Here is a 13,063-nt window from a genome sequence, read left to right as displayed (position 1 = left end):
AATACACATTCCTACCATTCGGACTATCTCTGGTGCCCCGCATTTTTACAAAATGTATGGACACTGCACTAGCACCCCTGAGACAGAAGGGTGTGCGCATTCTCAACTACCTCGACGATTGGCTGGTTATAGCCCCAATCAGAGACACAGTTGATGACTCACAAATCCTGGCTCCTCAACCATCTAGAATGTTTGGGTCTCAGGATCAATATGGAGAAGAGCAATCTATCTCCCATCCAGAATATTTCCTTTCTGGGAGTATGCATAGACTCCATACGAATGAACGCGCAGCTTACGCTAGAGCCGTCCAGGACCGGGCGGCTTCATTCAAAGCGGGCACTTACAATCCTCTCAAAGAGTTTCAGAGGATGCTGGGTCACATGGCCTCAGCATCAGCAGTGCTCGATCTGGGTCTACTGCGCATGCGCCCCCTCCAACGCTGGTTGAAATACCGTGTCCCAGCCCGGGCGTGGTACTCGGGTTGGTTATGCATCAAGGTGAACCACAGCTGTGTCAGAGCTCTGGCCCCTTGGAAAGCGACCTTATGGTATCAAGCGAGTGTGAACATGGGCACAATCACGAGATGGAAAGTAGTTTCCACGGATGCATCCAACCAATATGCATGCATGGCCCATCAATGGGTACTAAGGGACCTTCCCGAATAGGTGAAAAACACTATTTCTGAGTCTAGAGCCCCCACGACCAGGCGGATCTATGCTATGAAATGGACAGTCTTCTTAAACTGGTGTAAGGCACGTAATCTGAACCCGCAGTAATGTGAGGTGACAGACGTGCTTAATTTTCTCCAAGAGCTAATGGATGCGGGTCGTTCCCCCTCCACGCTCAAAGTTTATGTGCACCATACACAAGAGGCTGAAAAGCCCCTGGGAAAATGTGACCTGATATCACGATTCCTTAAAGAGGCCAGGAGGCTCAACCCGCCTCGTCCCCCCTCAGTTCCGATATGGGACCTTTCCATAGTCTTACAGGCTATGAAAAGAGCACCGTTTGATCCATTACAGTCAGTGAGCTTTAAGCACCTTTCACTTAAAGTTGCTTTCTTGCTGGCTTTAGCATCAGTCAAACGGGTGGGCTGTGAATGCATCCTGTTTAGAGTTTGGACCTAGCGACTCCAGGGTCGTCCTCAAACCTAGACACGGGTACGTGCCTAAAGTGCTGTCCACCCCATTCAAAGCACAGGTCATCTCGCTTTCAGCTCTGCCCTCTTCGGAGGGCGAGGAAGATGCAAATCTGCTATGCCCAGTCAGAGCTCTGAGGGCATACGTAGAACGCTCCGCTGCCTCTAGGCAGTCGGAACAGCTCTTTGTCTGCTTCGAGGGGCCGCACTAAAGGAAGTCCGGTCACAAGGCAGAGGCAGTCATGATGGATAGTAGATGCCATCTCACTAGCCTATCAGTCCAAAGGCCTCACCTGCCCTATAGGCGTCAAGGCTCACTCCACGAGAGGCATGGCCTCGTCATGGGCCTGGTCTAGTGGCATACCAATAGAAGATATCTGTGCGGCGGCAGGCTGGGCCTCACCGTCCACTTTTATCAGATTCTATAATTTGGATGTTCCTGCCTTACAAGCAGGTATTCTCTCCATATGAGTGTGCGTAAACACCTATGTGAACACAAGCATTGCTTCATTCTGTATATAAAGCCCGACCTCGTCCGGCTATACTTCATATCCTACAAGGCCCGATTATATCCGGCCTACTTGGGGTGCCCTCATTACCCTCTTGGGGCCCACCACGGTCGGCTCCAGAGGCTCATTCTCTTTTTCTAAGGGCTGTAGCTTATACAGTCCGGGTGCGGGAGATCTAGCACGCACTGCGTTTTACATGGGTTCCCCTAGCGTACTGCTACGCAATACGAGTAATTCTCTCGAAAGGGAACGACTCATTATTTAACATAACCTCGGTTCCCTGAGAGAAGGGAAATGAGTATTGCATAGCATGCCGTGCTTGTGCTTGGCTCAGGGTGCTGCTTCAGTCGATTTTAAACCTGAGTACCTATGGCGTGACAGGGTCCTTTATAGATTCGATATGCAAATTCAGGTAGGCTTTTAGGCGGGAGCTCAGGTAGTCACCTCAGTGGGCCTCCCGCTCAGCCGCCTCACCATAGGTTCCCTGCAGTTGCTGCAGCACAGCCAATCAGCGCGCGTATGCACTCTGTAGGCTCTGCTGTGCATCCGCACTGCGTTTTACATAGATACAATTATTAAATATAATAATTTCTGCTTCATATTCTCGAGGAAAGGAGTTTCCCCTAGCGTAGTGCTACTCAATACTAATTTCCCTTCTCTCAGGGAACCGAGGTTATGTTAAATAACCGAGTCGTTTTGTAGGATTAGTTTTGGTGAAGAGTAAAGCCTGTGGTTAGGTTAAGGATGGGCTGCAAAACCTTTAAGACCATTAATATACACGCAATATGACAGTCTCTTTGATAGTGATAATAGCATGTGTTATATGCTATCTAACATTTAACTATGAAGATCTGAATGTGATGTTTATGTAAATTAACTGTATGTAATAAATATTATGAAGATTGAAGGGATGCCGGTGACATGATTGTTAAAGGGATAGTTTGCCCAAAAATGAAAATGAACCCATGATTTACTCACCCTCAAGTCATCCTATGAGTATATGACATTCTTCTTTCAGACGAATACAATTAGAGTTATATTAATAAATGTCCTGGCTCTTCCAAGCTTTATAATGGCAGTGACTGGCTGTTTCTGTTTTGAAGTCCATAAAAGTGCATCTATTCATCATAAAAGTGCTCCACACGGCTCCAAGAGGTTAATAAAGACCTTCTACACAAAAGCAATGCATTTGTGTAAGAAAAACTTCTGAGAATAAGTTAGAGATTACAGTTTGTTAAGTTTTAAATGTGGACATTTTTCTTGCACAAACGCATCGCTTCGCTTCAGAAGGCCTTTATTAACCCCTGAAGCCATGTGGAGCACTTTTATGATGGATAGATGAACTTTTATGGACTTCAAAACAGAAGCAGCCATTATAAAGCTTGGAAGAGCCAGGACATTTTTTAATATGTCATATTTTGATTGAACTCCGATTGTATTTGTCTGAAAGAAGAATGTCATATACACTTATGACTTGAGGGATATCATGATCTAATTTTCATTTTCGGGTGAACTATCCCTTTAATGTGAGACACCAGTGCACCACACTGGACTTGCTTCGCTTTCACGGCTCTTGGCCCCGCCCTTCTTGTCTTGTTCTACTGACTTTAAAAAAGTTTAGTCTTATTACTTTGAGTTTGATTAACTTAAACAATGTAAGGCAATACGTTTCCTCAAACCATTTAAGTAGCTATATAGTTCTTAAGACTTAGTTTGACTTGCTACCTGATTTCAAACTGAAGGAGTGGAATCAACTTAAAATCTTTGATTGACTAAACCAACATGAAAATATAACTGAATTTAACTTAATGTATATGAGTTTACAGTACTCATACTTACTGGTTTTAAAACTTTTTTTAAATGGTTTAAGTCAATTGGTTTCCTGGAATGATTTGAGTTATTGGCTTTTACAGTGGCTGTGGAATTATTCATAAATAAATGACCGAACTGTATTCTAAATTGTTACCCAGATTTGTAACTGGAATATGTTTAGCAATTTCACTTCTGTTTCCTTTTTCTTTTTATAGAAAGAGAAATCACAAGACACCAAGAAACATATAAATATACACTACTATTAAAAAGTTAGGGTCAGAAATATTTTGTTTTTGAATCGATTATACACCAAGTCTGTATTTATTTGAAGAAAAATTCTGTCAAAACCATAATAGTCTCTCTTTTCAAGATTCTTTTGATAAACAAAGGTTGAAGAACAGCATTTATTTGAAATTAAATATTATCTTTTAAGAGCTGAGATAATTTATTTATTTCATCTAAAGACACCTACAAGCAATTTAAGCAGGCAACGTTTAAGAGTAAGTGAAAACATACATTATAAAGGTTAAAAGGTTTAAAAATGCAGGCGAAACAGAGTCGATTATTACGAAATGTTCCATATTTTTGTATAATTTCAATAAAATTCTGTTTCAAACAACACAATATAAAAGACATCCACATTTGACAAGAGCAAGTTGGTCAGTAGTTTGCTAATGGTGGGTCTAAACTGAGGGTCTACTGAAGTTCACAGAGGCATAATGAACATCATTTGAGGTTGAATGTACAGTAGTAGGTGCCAAAGATGTGTTCTTCGTGGAAGACTGCTTGAAATTAACAGTTGAATAATGAACATCCTGATCCTTTATGTGATCTTGCTGTGTGCAGACCGTATACAAGGACGCAGCATTACCATGCAGTGTAGCAGAACCCGACTGAGAGTAGAAAAGAGGGCAGAATACAAAATATCAGTGACAAAACACAAAATTTATTTAAGCATAGTGTGTCAAATGAATCTGTTTGGTCAGATGCTCTCACCTGTACATCATCCTTTGTGTCCTCATGCTGTTGAGATGAATTATTCCTTCTCCTCCTGTTTAAAAAGCATCATGTCAAAAGAAATTGAATTTTTAATGGATCTTAAGATTTAATGTGTTCACTGTATTATGAAAACAACCTTTATATTTAAATATCTAAACTTCTCAATCCAAACAGACTTACTGAAACTACACTGCAAAAACAGCTTGTTTCAAAACCATGACACATTAACCAACACCACCCACATTTACACAGCAATGACAACTTTCCGAAGCTCAGCAACTTGGCCCACAAATTCATGGTACGGCAATAAGGAGGAAGTAAGACAGATGGAGTTATGTTTAAAAACAAGAGGACATAACGATAAGTAGGATAGAATAGGGAAAAGTCTGTCGAAACTTTTGTGTAGCACCTACCGCTCTGCAGATCGTTCTGAGCACTTTTTCACCTTTTCAAAAGGTACACTTTTGTTCCGTTTAGGTACTAATATGTACACTTTAGGTACTAATATGTACATTTAAGGTACCAATATGCACCATTTAGGTACAAAAGTGTACCTTTTGAAAAGGTACCGCCCCAGTGTCAGCTTTTGTATCTTTTTTCTGAGAGTGAAGGGTCTCAACGGTTGGAAAGAGTTAACATTGTACCTGATAATTTCAGTCTGACTGTAACAACTAGAGCCGGCAGCATTCGCACAGCCAATGAGAACGCGCAGTTGCTTATTTCATATGCAAAGAGGATGTTTGGACAAAAGCTTTGAAGGCACAGCAGCAAAAAGAAGCAAAAGAGAAGGTGGAAATTGTCATTCAACTTTTTCCCTTGACAAACATTACAAATGGACCTCAGGGAAAAATATAATACACAATAAAAAAAATTTTTTTTACCTATACCACAGGACTCCTATGAGTGCAAGAATCAGAAACACAGACAGTATGATGATGATGATGATGATGATCTGTAAAGCTTGATTTGAAGACTGGATTTCTAGCATAAGGCACAAGTTACAGATACACACAAAATGAGAAATACACGTATGACATTAAAACATTAACTAAATCTCAAGTACATCATCTGAATGCTGCAATCATTTGACACAAAAGCACATTTATCGTGAGAGATGTGTTACCTCCTACAGCACAGGAATACTCTTGAAGCTCTTCATTGCTGAGTGAGTCCAGGTACAGCTTGTTGTCTTTAGTGAATCCATCCGTTACCTGCTGTCCGTTCTTGTACCAGATGTAAGTATGTTTGTCTTTCAGAGTGCATTTAGTTGAGCAGCTCAATATCACTTCCTGTTCCTCTGATATAATATTTGGGCTGCTTATCACCTGTGTATCTGAAAAAAATAATTATAATAATAAAAACACAGCCAAAAGCCTTTTAGAAATTATACAGGAAACATTTAGAACTCAATTTTGAATAAGCAGTTACCTGTGACAGTAAGAACGGCTCCAGGTGATCCAGAGTATTTTTCTCCTTTTGTGTAAGTGATGATCCTGAATCGATATTCTCCAGAGTCGCTGCTCTTGAGCTCTTTGACTCTCAGTGTGTTCCCCTCATACTCCACACGACCAGCAAACTGATCCTCCTCAAGCAGATCCTTGAAGTTACCAGATGGTCCGTAATGCCAGAATGTTTCATATACAGTGTAACGAGAGGGATGTGAGTATGTGCAGGAAATGTCTACTGTTGAGCCCATCACAGCACAGACTCTTCTAGAGGTGTAAGTCACATCCCAGCAGCCACTCTTAGAAATGCCTGAAAGAGTCACAGAATCCTGCTGTGAAAGTCATAATCAATGCTGTTCACACCAAGATAAATGTTTATCACAAATTCAGGAACAATGTCATGCAAACAGACGAGGGGTCAAGTGTAAAGTCTGCAAGTCTGTGTATTGGGACAGGCCTCATGTCTTAAATGGCAAACTGATTTGAACAGACAAATTGCATTTCATAATGAGCATTCATCTTAATAAGAAAAAAAAGTTGAACGTGTCCACATATTGAATATTCATGTATGAACACTGATATTATATTAGTGCTTATTAAATTTGGCAGCGGCTATTTGCTGTGCACCAATTGTAAAAAGCAACTAGATTCTATTTTTTATTTAAGTGAAAGCAACATTTTCTTAGTGATGGATGCTATTTACTTAGTGAAATAGCATACTAAGTGAAAATAGTGATATATTATATTTACACAATTTAAAAGTAGCAGTTCTTTGTAATACGTGTAAATATTAATTTATACTTTATTTATACAGGATGCAATAATAAGGTGGAAATTATTATATTTATTAAAAATAATAAATGAATGCTGCCTTAATGGTACAATAAAATACCTCCATACACCTACCCCAAACCCTACCCAATAAATACGTTAATTATTATTAAACATTTCGTTAGGCACTTTATTTCCACTTTTAGAACGTAAATGCCTTTCAGATGTGATATGTGATGGGAAAAGGTAGAAGAGCGAGCTCGGCAAAATCCGGATTCAATCCCGGGTCAATCGCATCAAAACCTAGTTTCCTAAATGTTTCACTCTACTGACTACACCACTGAAGACATTAAAACAAATGCGTCTTTTTTAAATCTTGTTTGGCCCAACCAGGCATTGTTAGGTGGAGCTAGTGTAAACAGCATTTGGCAACAAGACATGCTATTTGCACTTGTTGTAAATAGACACTGATTAAGTTAAACGTATAAACACACTCACACACAGGAGAGGAGGAATTCCTAAGATCTGGAGTAAGAAAACAGGAGTAACTGCCATCAGCTTCATTGGGGACAATAAAGCTTCTGGAATTTGAATCTTCTATATATTGTCCATTTTTTTTCCAGTAGTAATTCTGCGGTCTGGATGTCAAATTACAGGAAGTATCACAGGTCAGTTCTCTCTCATTTCTCCGGTCTGTAGATGCAGGATTAATCCTCACCTGCAGGACTGAATTACAGTAAAAATTAAGAAACACTTCATCACATGCCAATTGAAATAAGAGTGGAATCTAGACTCAGTTTCACCTGTGACTGTTAGATTGACAGCAACTGAGCTGAGACGTTTAACTCCATCCTCCATGATGAACATGAGCTGATATTCTCCAGAGTCTCTCTCTCTCAGGTCTGTAATTGTGAGCGTTGAACGGTTGTTTACGCCCTCCTGCTTCACCCGTCCTGAGTAGTCCAAGTCTAAAGTCAAATCTTCAGGTTCATCTTTCTTTCTCCAGTTTGAACTCTGTTTCCGGCTCAACCAGAACACAGTTTTGATGGTGATGTTGGAATAAAAACATCTCAGCTGCACAGTGGTTTCCCTCAGAGCACAAACGTCTTTACAGCTCACAGAGAGATGGTCCAATGATAGAGAACCTGATGAAAAAAGTAACGCTTAGACCAAAAAGTTTGAAAGATCCTCATATGACAAACCACATGACAGCAGTGAGGCAACTTTCCTTCATGTTTAAAGTATATTTAAATGAATTTTGATAAGATATTGATACACTACAATGCATTAACACAATAATCTTACCTGTGATGTGTATAAGTAGGATCAGTGATACAAGTCTGAAGTCCATGCTTGAACTTTGAAAGTAATTTACTTGTTTGTCCATAATTTCCCCCAAAAAAATTTAGAGAGAGGCACACATTAATTTCAAATCATGTGTCTATCTCAATAACTCCTACATGAATTGTATTTTTTTAAAGTTAGGACCTGGTTAAAGAAATGTTAATTTGACAATTTTCTTTCTTATACTTACATGTTGAAGATTTCTCCAACTATGAAGAAGTTCCAGTGCTGTTGCCAAAGTGCTGTCAACATCTGAAGTTGACCAGGCAAACAGATGATCTTACTTCCTTCCTTTTTTTGAAGATGAAGAAGAAAAAAAAACTCTTTACCCACTTGTTGACTACATGCCAACGGTGACAGTTCAAAAATGGGGGGGGGGGTCCCCAAAGTGTGCATGCCTGTAACTCAAGAAGTATTAAAGATATTGTAATTAGTGCTTTCAATTGATTAAAAAAATGTAACTAATTCGTGTCACATTTTTCTGTAATTAACATTACATTTTGTAATATTTTTATACTTTAATACTTTCACATTGAATCTCCAATAGAAACAACATAAAGAAAGTATATTTTAAACATTTGTTTAATGGAATCTTTTTACTAAGCAATATTAATGAAGGACAGTATTACTGATACCAATGCACCACCAATTTTAGCCATTAGCCATTTAGGCTTTAACATGCTTACAAATTATTTAACTGAACTTAAAGGGTCATGAAACCCTAAAACAAATTTTCCGAGATTTTAACAGAGTTATGTGTGTTGAACATCATAGAAGTCAATGTTACTATCTGTTAGTTTTGAATGTGTGAGAAAACTAGTTTATTTTAAACTTTTTTGCTCTATTTTCAACTTCCGGGTTTAACCCCAAAGGGACCTTCGGGACAAATGTGGGCAAAATCTTTTTTTCTTTAAATTTAAAAATACTTTCCCTTAATCGGAGCGGTACAAGGCTTGGCTACTTTTTCTAAGTTTGCCACCTGAACACAAAAATAAATAAATTGGGCCTTCGTGGACAAAAATGGCCACCCATAGGAATGAATGGGAATTTAATCCATTTCAGAGCTTTTTTTTTTTTTTATTTGTCCAAAAAAATAAAATAAATCCAACACAATGCAGATCATACATACACATAAATGAAGGGGTGAGTCTGTACAACATTCTGTATGTGGCAAATACTCACGCATACACACACACACACAAACAAAACATTCAATGAGCCTATAACAAAGCTTTTTTTTATTCATTGTGTCATTCACACATACAAAAACAAAGAACGCGCACGCACGCACACACACACACACACACACGTTGAGTTTTCATGTTTTATGGGGACTTTCCATAGGCGTAATGGTTTTTATACCGTACATACCGTATTTTCTATCCCCCTACACTGCCCCTGCCCCTAAACCTACCCATCACAGGAGACATTCTGCATTTTTTACATTTTCAAAAAACATCACTGAGTCTGATTTATAAGATGTTTTCCTCATGGGGACCTAAAAATGTCCCCACAAGGATGAGGATTTCGGATATTGCCATCTTCGTGGGGACATTTTGTCCCTTGGAGCACCTTGGAGAAGCACCTTGGAGAAACTCAACAGCAGTGCAATTAATGAAAAGACAATGCAGGAAATCTGAACGCATGTGGCGAAAGACAAAACTTGTTGTCCATTACAACATTTATAAAAACAGTCTTCGTGCTTTCAATGTGGAACTAGGCAAAGCTAGACAGACCTTCTTTTCAAATAAAATAGAAACATAAACAACACACGCACTCTTTTTGCTACTGTTGAGAGACTAACAAACCCCCCGAGTCACATTCCCAGTGAAATACTCTCAGACAGCAAATGCAGTGAGTTTGCTTCCTTCTTCTCCGAGAAAATCATTAATATCAGAAATGCGATCAGCACATCCTTGAGTTGCTCTGAGGTGAGTCAGATCAGACCACAACCTCAGAAAATTATTATGACTGATTTTGAAGCAATTGATGGTAAAATTTTAGAAGAAACAGTACAGCACCTTAAAACATCAACCTGCGCCCTTGACACACTCCCCACTTCTTTTTTCAAAAGTGTGTTTAACTGTTTAGAAGCAGATCTCCTAGAAGTGGTAAACTCCTCACTTCTTTCTGGGACTTTTCCAAACTCCCTTAAAACTGCAGTAGTAAAGCCTCTCCTTAAAAAGAGAAATCTGGATAACTCCATATTGAGCAACTACAGACCAATCTCAAATCTCCCCTTCATAGGCAAGATCATTGAAAAAGTTGTTTTCAGTCAGCTGAACAAATTCTTGAACTCAAACGGATACTTTGACAATTTTCAATCTGGTTTCCGACCGCATCACAGCACAGAGACAGCGCTCATAAAGATTATAAATGATATTCGCCTCAATACAGATACAGGCAAAACGTCGATTCTGGTACTACTGGACCTCAGTGCCGCATTCGACACTGTTGACCACAACATACTTCTTGACAGGCTAGAAAATTGGGATGGGCTTTCTGGAATGGTCCTCAAATGGTTCAGGTCATACTTAGAAGGGAGAGGTTATTATGTGAGTATAGGTGACCATAAGTCTGAGTGGACATCCATGACATGCGGAGTCCCACAAGGGTCAATTCTTGCACCACTCCTATTCAACCTGTATATGCTGCCACTCAGCCAAATAATGAAAAATAACAAAATGGCTTACCACAGCTATGCTGACGACACCCAGATCTACTTAGCCCTATCACCAAATGACTACAGCCCCATTGACTCTCTATGTAAATGCATTGATGAAGTTAACAGTTGGATGTGCCAAAACTTTCTTCAGTTAAACAAAGACAAAACTGAAATCACTACATTAGGAAACAAAGATGAAATTCTCAAGGTGAACGCATATCTTGAGGCTAAAGGTCTAAAATCAAAAAATCAAGTCAGGAATCTTGGTGTGATTTTGGAGTCAGACCTGAGTTTCAGTAGTCATGTCAAAGCAATAACTAAATCAGCTTACTATCATCTGAAAAATATTGCAAGAATTAGAAGCTTTATTTCCAGGCAAGACTTAGAGAAACTCGTTCATCCTTTTATCACCAGCAGGGTGGATTATTGTAATGGTCTTCTCACTGGCCTTCCCAAAAAGACCATTAGAAAGCTACAGCTCATACAGAACGCTGCTGCCAGGATCCTGACCAGAACCAGAAAATATGACCATATCACACCAGTCCTCAGGTCTTTACACTGGCTTCCAGTTACATTTAGGATCGATTTTAAAGTACTATTACTTGTATATAAATCACTAAATGACCTAGGACCTCAATACATTGCAGATATGCTGATTAAATACAAACCCAACAGATCACTCAGATCATCAGGATCAAGTCAATTAGAAATACCAAGGGTTCACTCAAAGCAAGGAGAGTCTACGTTTAGCTACTATGCCAGCCGTAGCTGGAACCAGCTTCCTGAACAGATCAGATGTGCTCCGACAGTAGCCACTTTCAAATCCAGACTCAAAACACATCTGTTCAGCTGTGCATTTACTGAATGAGCACTGTGCCACTGTACGTCAGACTGATTGCACCTTATCTTATGCATTTACTCAATGAGCTCTGTGCTTTGTCCGAACTGCTTGCACTTTAATTATGTTCAGTGTTGGGAATAACGGCGTTATAGATAAACGGCGTTACTAACGGAATTACTTTTTTCAGTAACGAGTAATCAAACAAATTACTGTTTCTTCCGTTACAACGCCGTTAGCGTTACTGAGGAAAAAAATGCGGCGTTACTATAATTTAGCTCATTGAAGCGGTTTTCATCCGAACAGGCTCTCTGTCAGTCGGACCTGCAACGCGCGCGTGTGTGTGTGTGTGTGTGTGTGTGCGCGCGCGCGCTAGCCATGCGTGTTGGGGGTTGGGTTGGGTGGTACACATAACTGATGATGATTGGTGGGTGGGAGACAAGGTTGAGGTTGATAGGTTGAGTTCACACACACACACACACACACACCTTTGACGCACACGCATATGCACAGTCAGCGATGGCAGTCCAACGACTTCAAAGGTAGCTTTCGCAAACTGGAAGTAAGCGCTACTTTTCCCTCGTTGAGATGAACGGTAAGAATGTTTATAAACATATACACATTACATAAATGTAACGTGAAGCTTATGCCCAGGGAGAAAGAGTCTATCCACGTCGGTGGCAAGTAATTCTATTTCTAATCTAATGAAGCCTCACGTCATCACAGCCACAATATTAGTGGCTAAAAACCCAGGTGATAACGTGAGCTCCACTACCAGGAGTAGTAAAGAAGTACTGATACTATTTACACAATATTTACACTATAGTAGGTCTACTGATAATATTTACAATAATATATTGAATTTGATAGGTGTCTCTCACATTGTCCCACAGCAACATTACAATAGTGTACATTAATGTACAATGTTTTATAATAATAATTTATTCTATTTAGTGTCCAATTCATTCATTTAACATATTTAATATTGGGGGCATCCAAGTTATTTGACATATTTAAACATTTAAAAAAATAAATAAATAACACATTAGTTACTTTCCCTGGTAATTAGTTACTTTTATAATGATGTAACTCAGTTACTAACTCAGTTACTATTTGTAAGAAGTAACTAGTAACTATAACTAATTACTTTTTTAAAGTAACGTGCCCAACACTGATTATGTTTCATTTTAACCCTGTTTTATTTTTAGTTTTTAATTATACTTTTTTTAAATTACTTTTTATTTTGTTCTTTATTTTTATTTCCTTTTAATTTCCTTTTAATTCCTATTATAACTATTATACTATATATATTTTTATTTTATTCACTTATAACTATTTTAACTTCATTTTTGTGTAAAGCACTTTGAATTGCCACTGTGTATGAAATGTGCTATACAAATAAACTTGCCTTGCCTTGCCCATAACGTAGGGATTACCAGTACACACACACACACACACACACACACACACACACGCACACACACACACACACACACACACACACACACACACACACACACACACACACACACACACACACAC

At 39.1% G+C, this 13,063-nt stretch overlaps 1 protein-coding gene across 1 annotated transcript; it reads right to left on the bottom strand.

The window, feature by feature from the left end:
* Positions 1 to 3,754: 3,754 nt before the first annotated feature.
* LOC307120673 (uncharacterized protein) lies at positions 3,755 to 8,272 on the bottom strand. Its single transcript, XM_079807799.1, has 9 exons — positions 8,209 to 8,272; positions 7,980 to 8,048; positions 7,478 to 7,819; positions 7,173 to 7,400; positions 5,887 to 6,213; positions 5,582 to 5,791; positions 5,340 to 5,439; positions 4,456 to 4,510; positions 3,755 to 4,352 (listed from the first exon to the last, which is right to left on the bottom strand). Exons 2-9 carry the CDS (start codon positions 8,023 to 8,025, stop codon positions 4,143 to 4,145), a joined length of 1,518 nt encoding a protein of 505 aa, XP_079663925.1. The 5' UTR covers positions 8,026 to 8,048; positions 8,209 to 8,272; the 3' UTR covers positions 3,755 to 4,142.
* Between the last annotated feature and the right edge of the window lie 4,791 nt (positions 8,273 to 13,063).

This window comes from Gobio gobio (assembly GCF_949357685.1).
Source record: "Gobio gobio genome assembly, chromosome: 24".
Lineage (NCBI taxonomy): Eukaryota > Metazoa > Chordata > Actinopteri > Cypriniformes > Gobionidae > Gobio > Gobio gobio.
The sequence above is the reverse complement of the archived record's forward strand: the minus strand, read 5'-3'. Positions and strand labels throughout refer to the sequence as shown.

Bases quoted from the DNA above. Each gene is read 5' to 3' on its own strand.
- LOC307120673 (XM_079807799.1), bottom strand. From the start codon at position 8,025: ATGGACTTCAGACTTGTATCACTGATCCTACTTATACACATCACAG. The intron at 7,401-7,477 runs GTGAAACTGAGT...ACTGTAATTCAG, and splicing joins TGTCAATCTAACAGTCACAG to TCCTGCAGGTGAGGATTAAT. The intron at 4,353-4,455 runs GTGAGAGCATCT...TTCTACTCTCAG, and splicing joins ACACAAAGGATGATGTACAG to TCGGGTTCTGCTACACTGCA.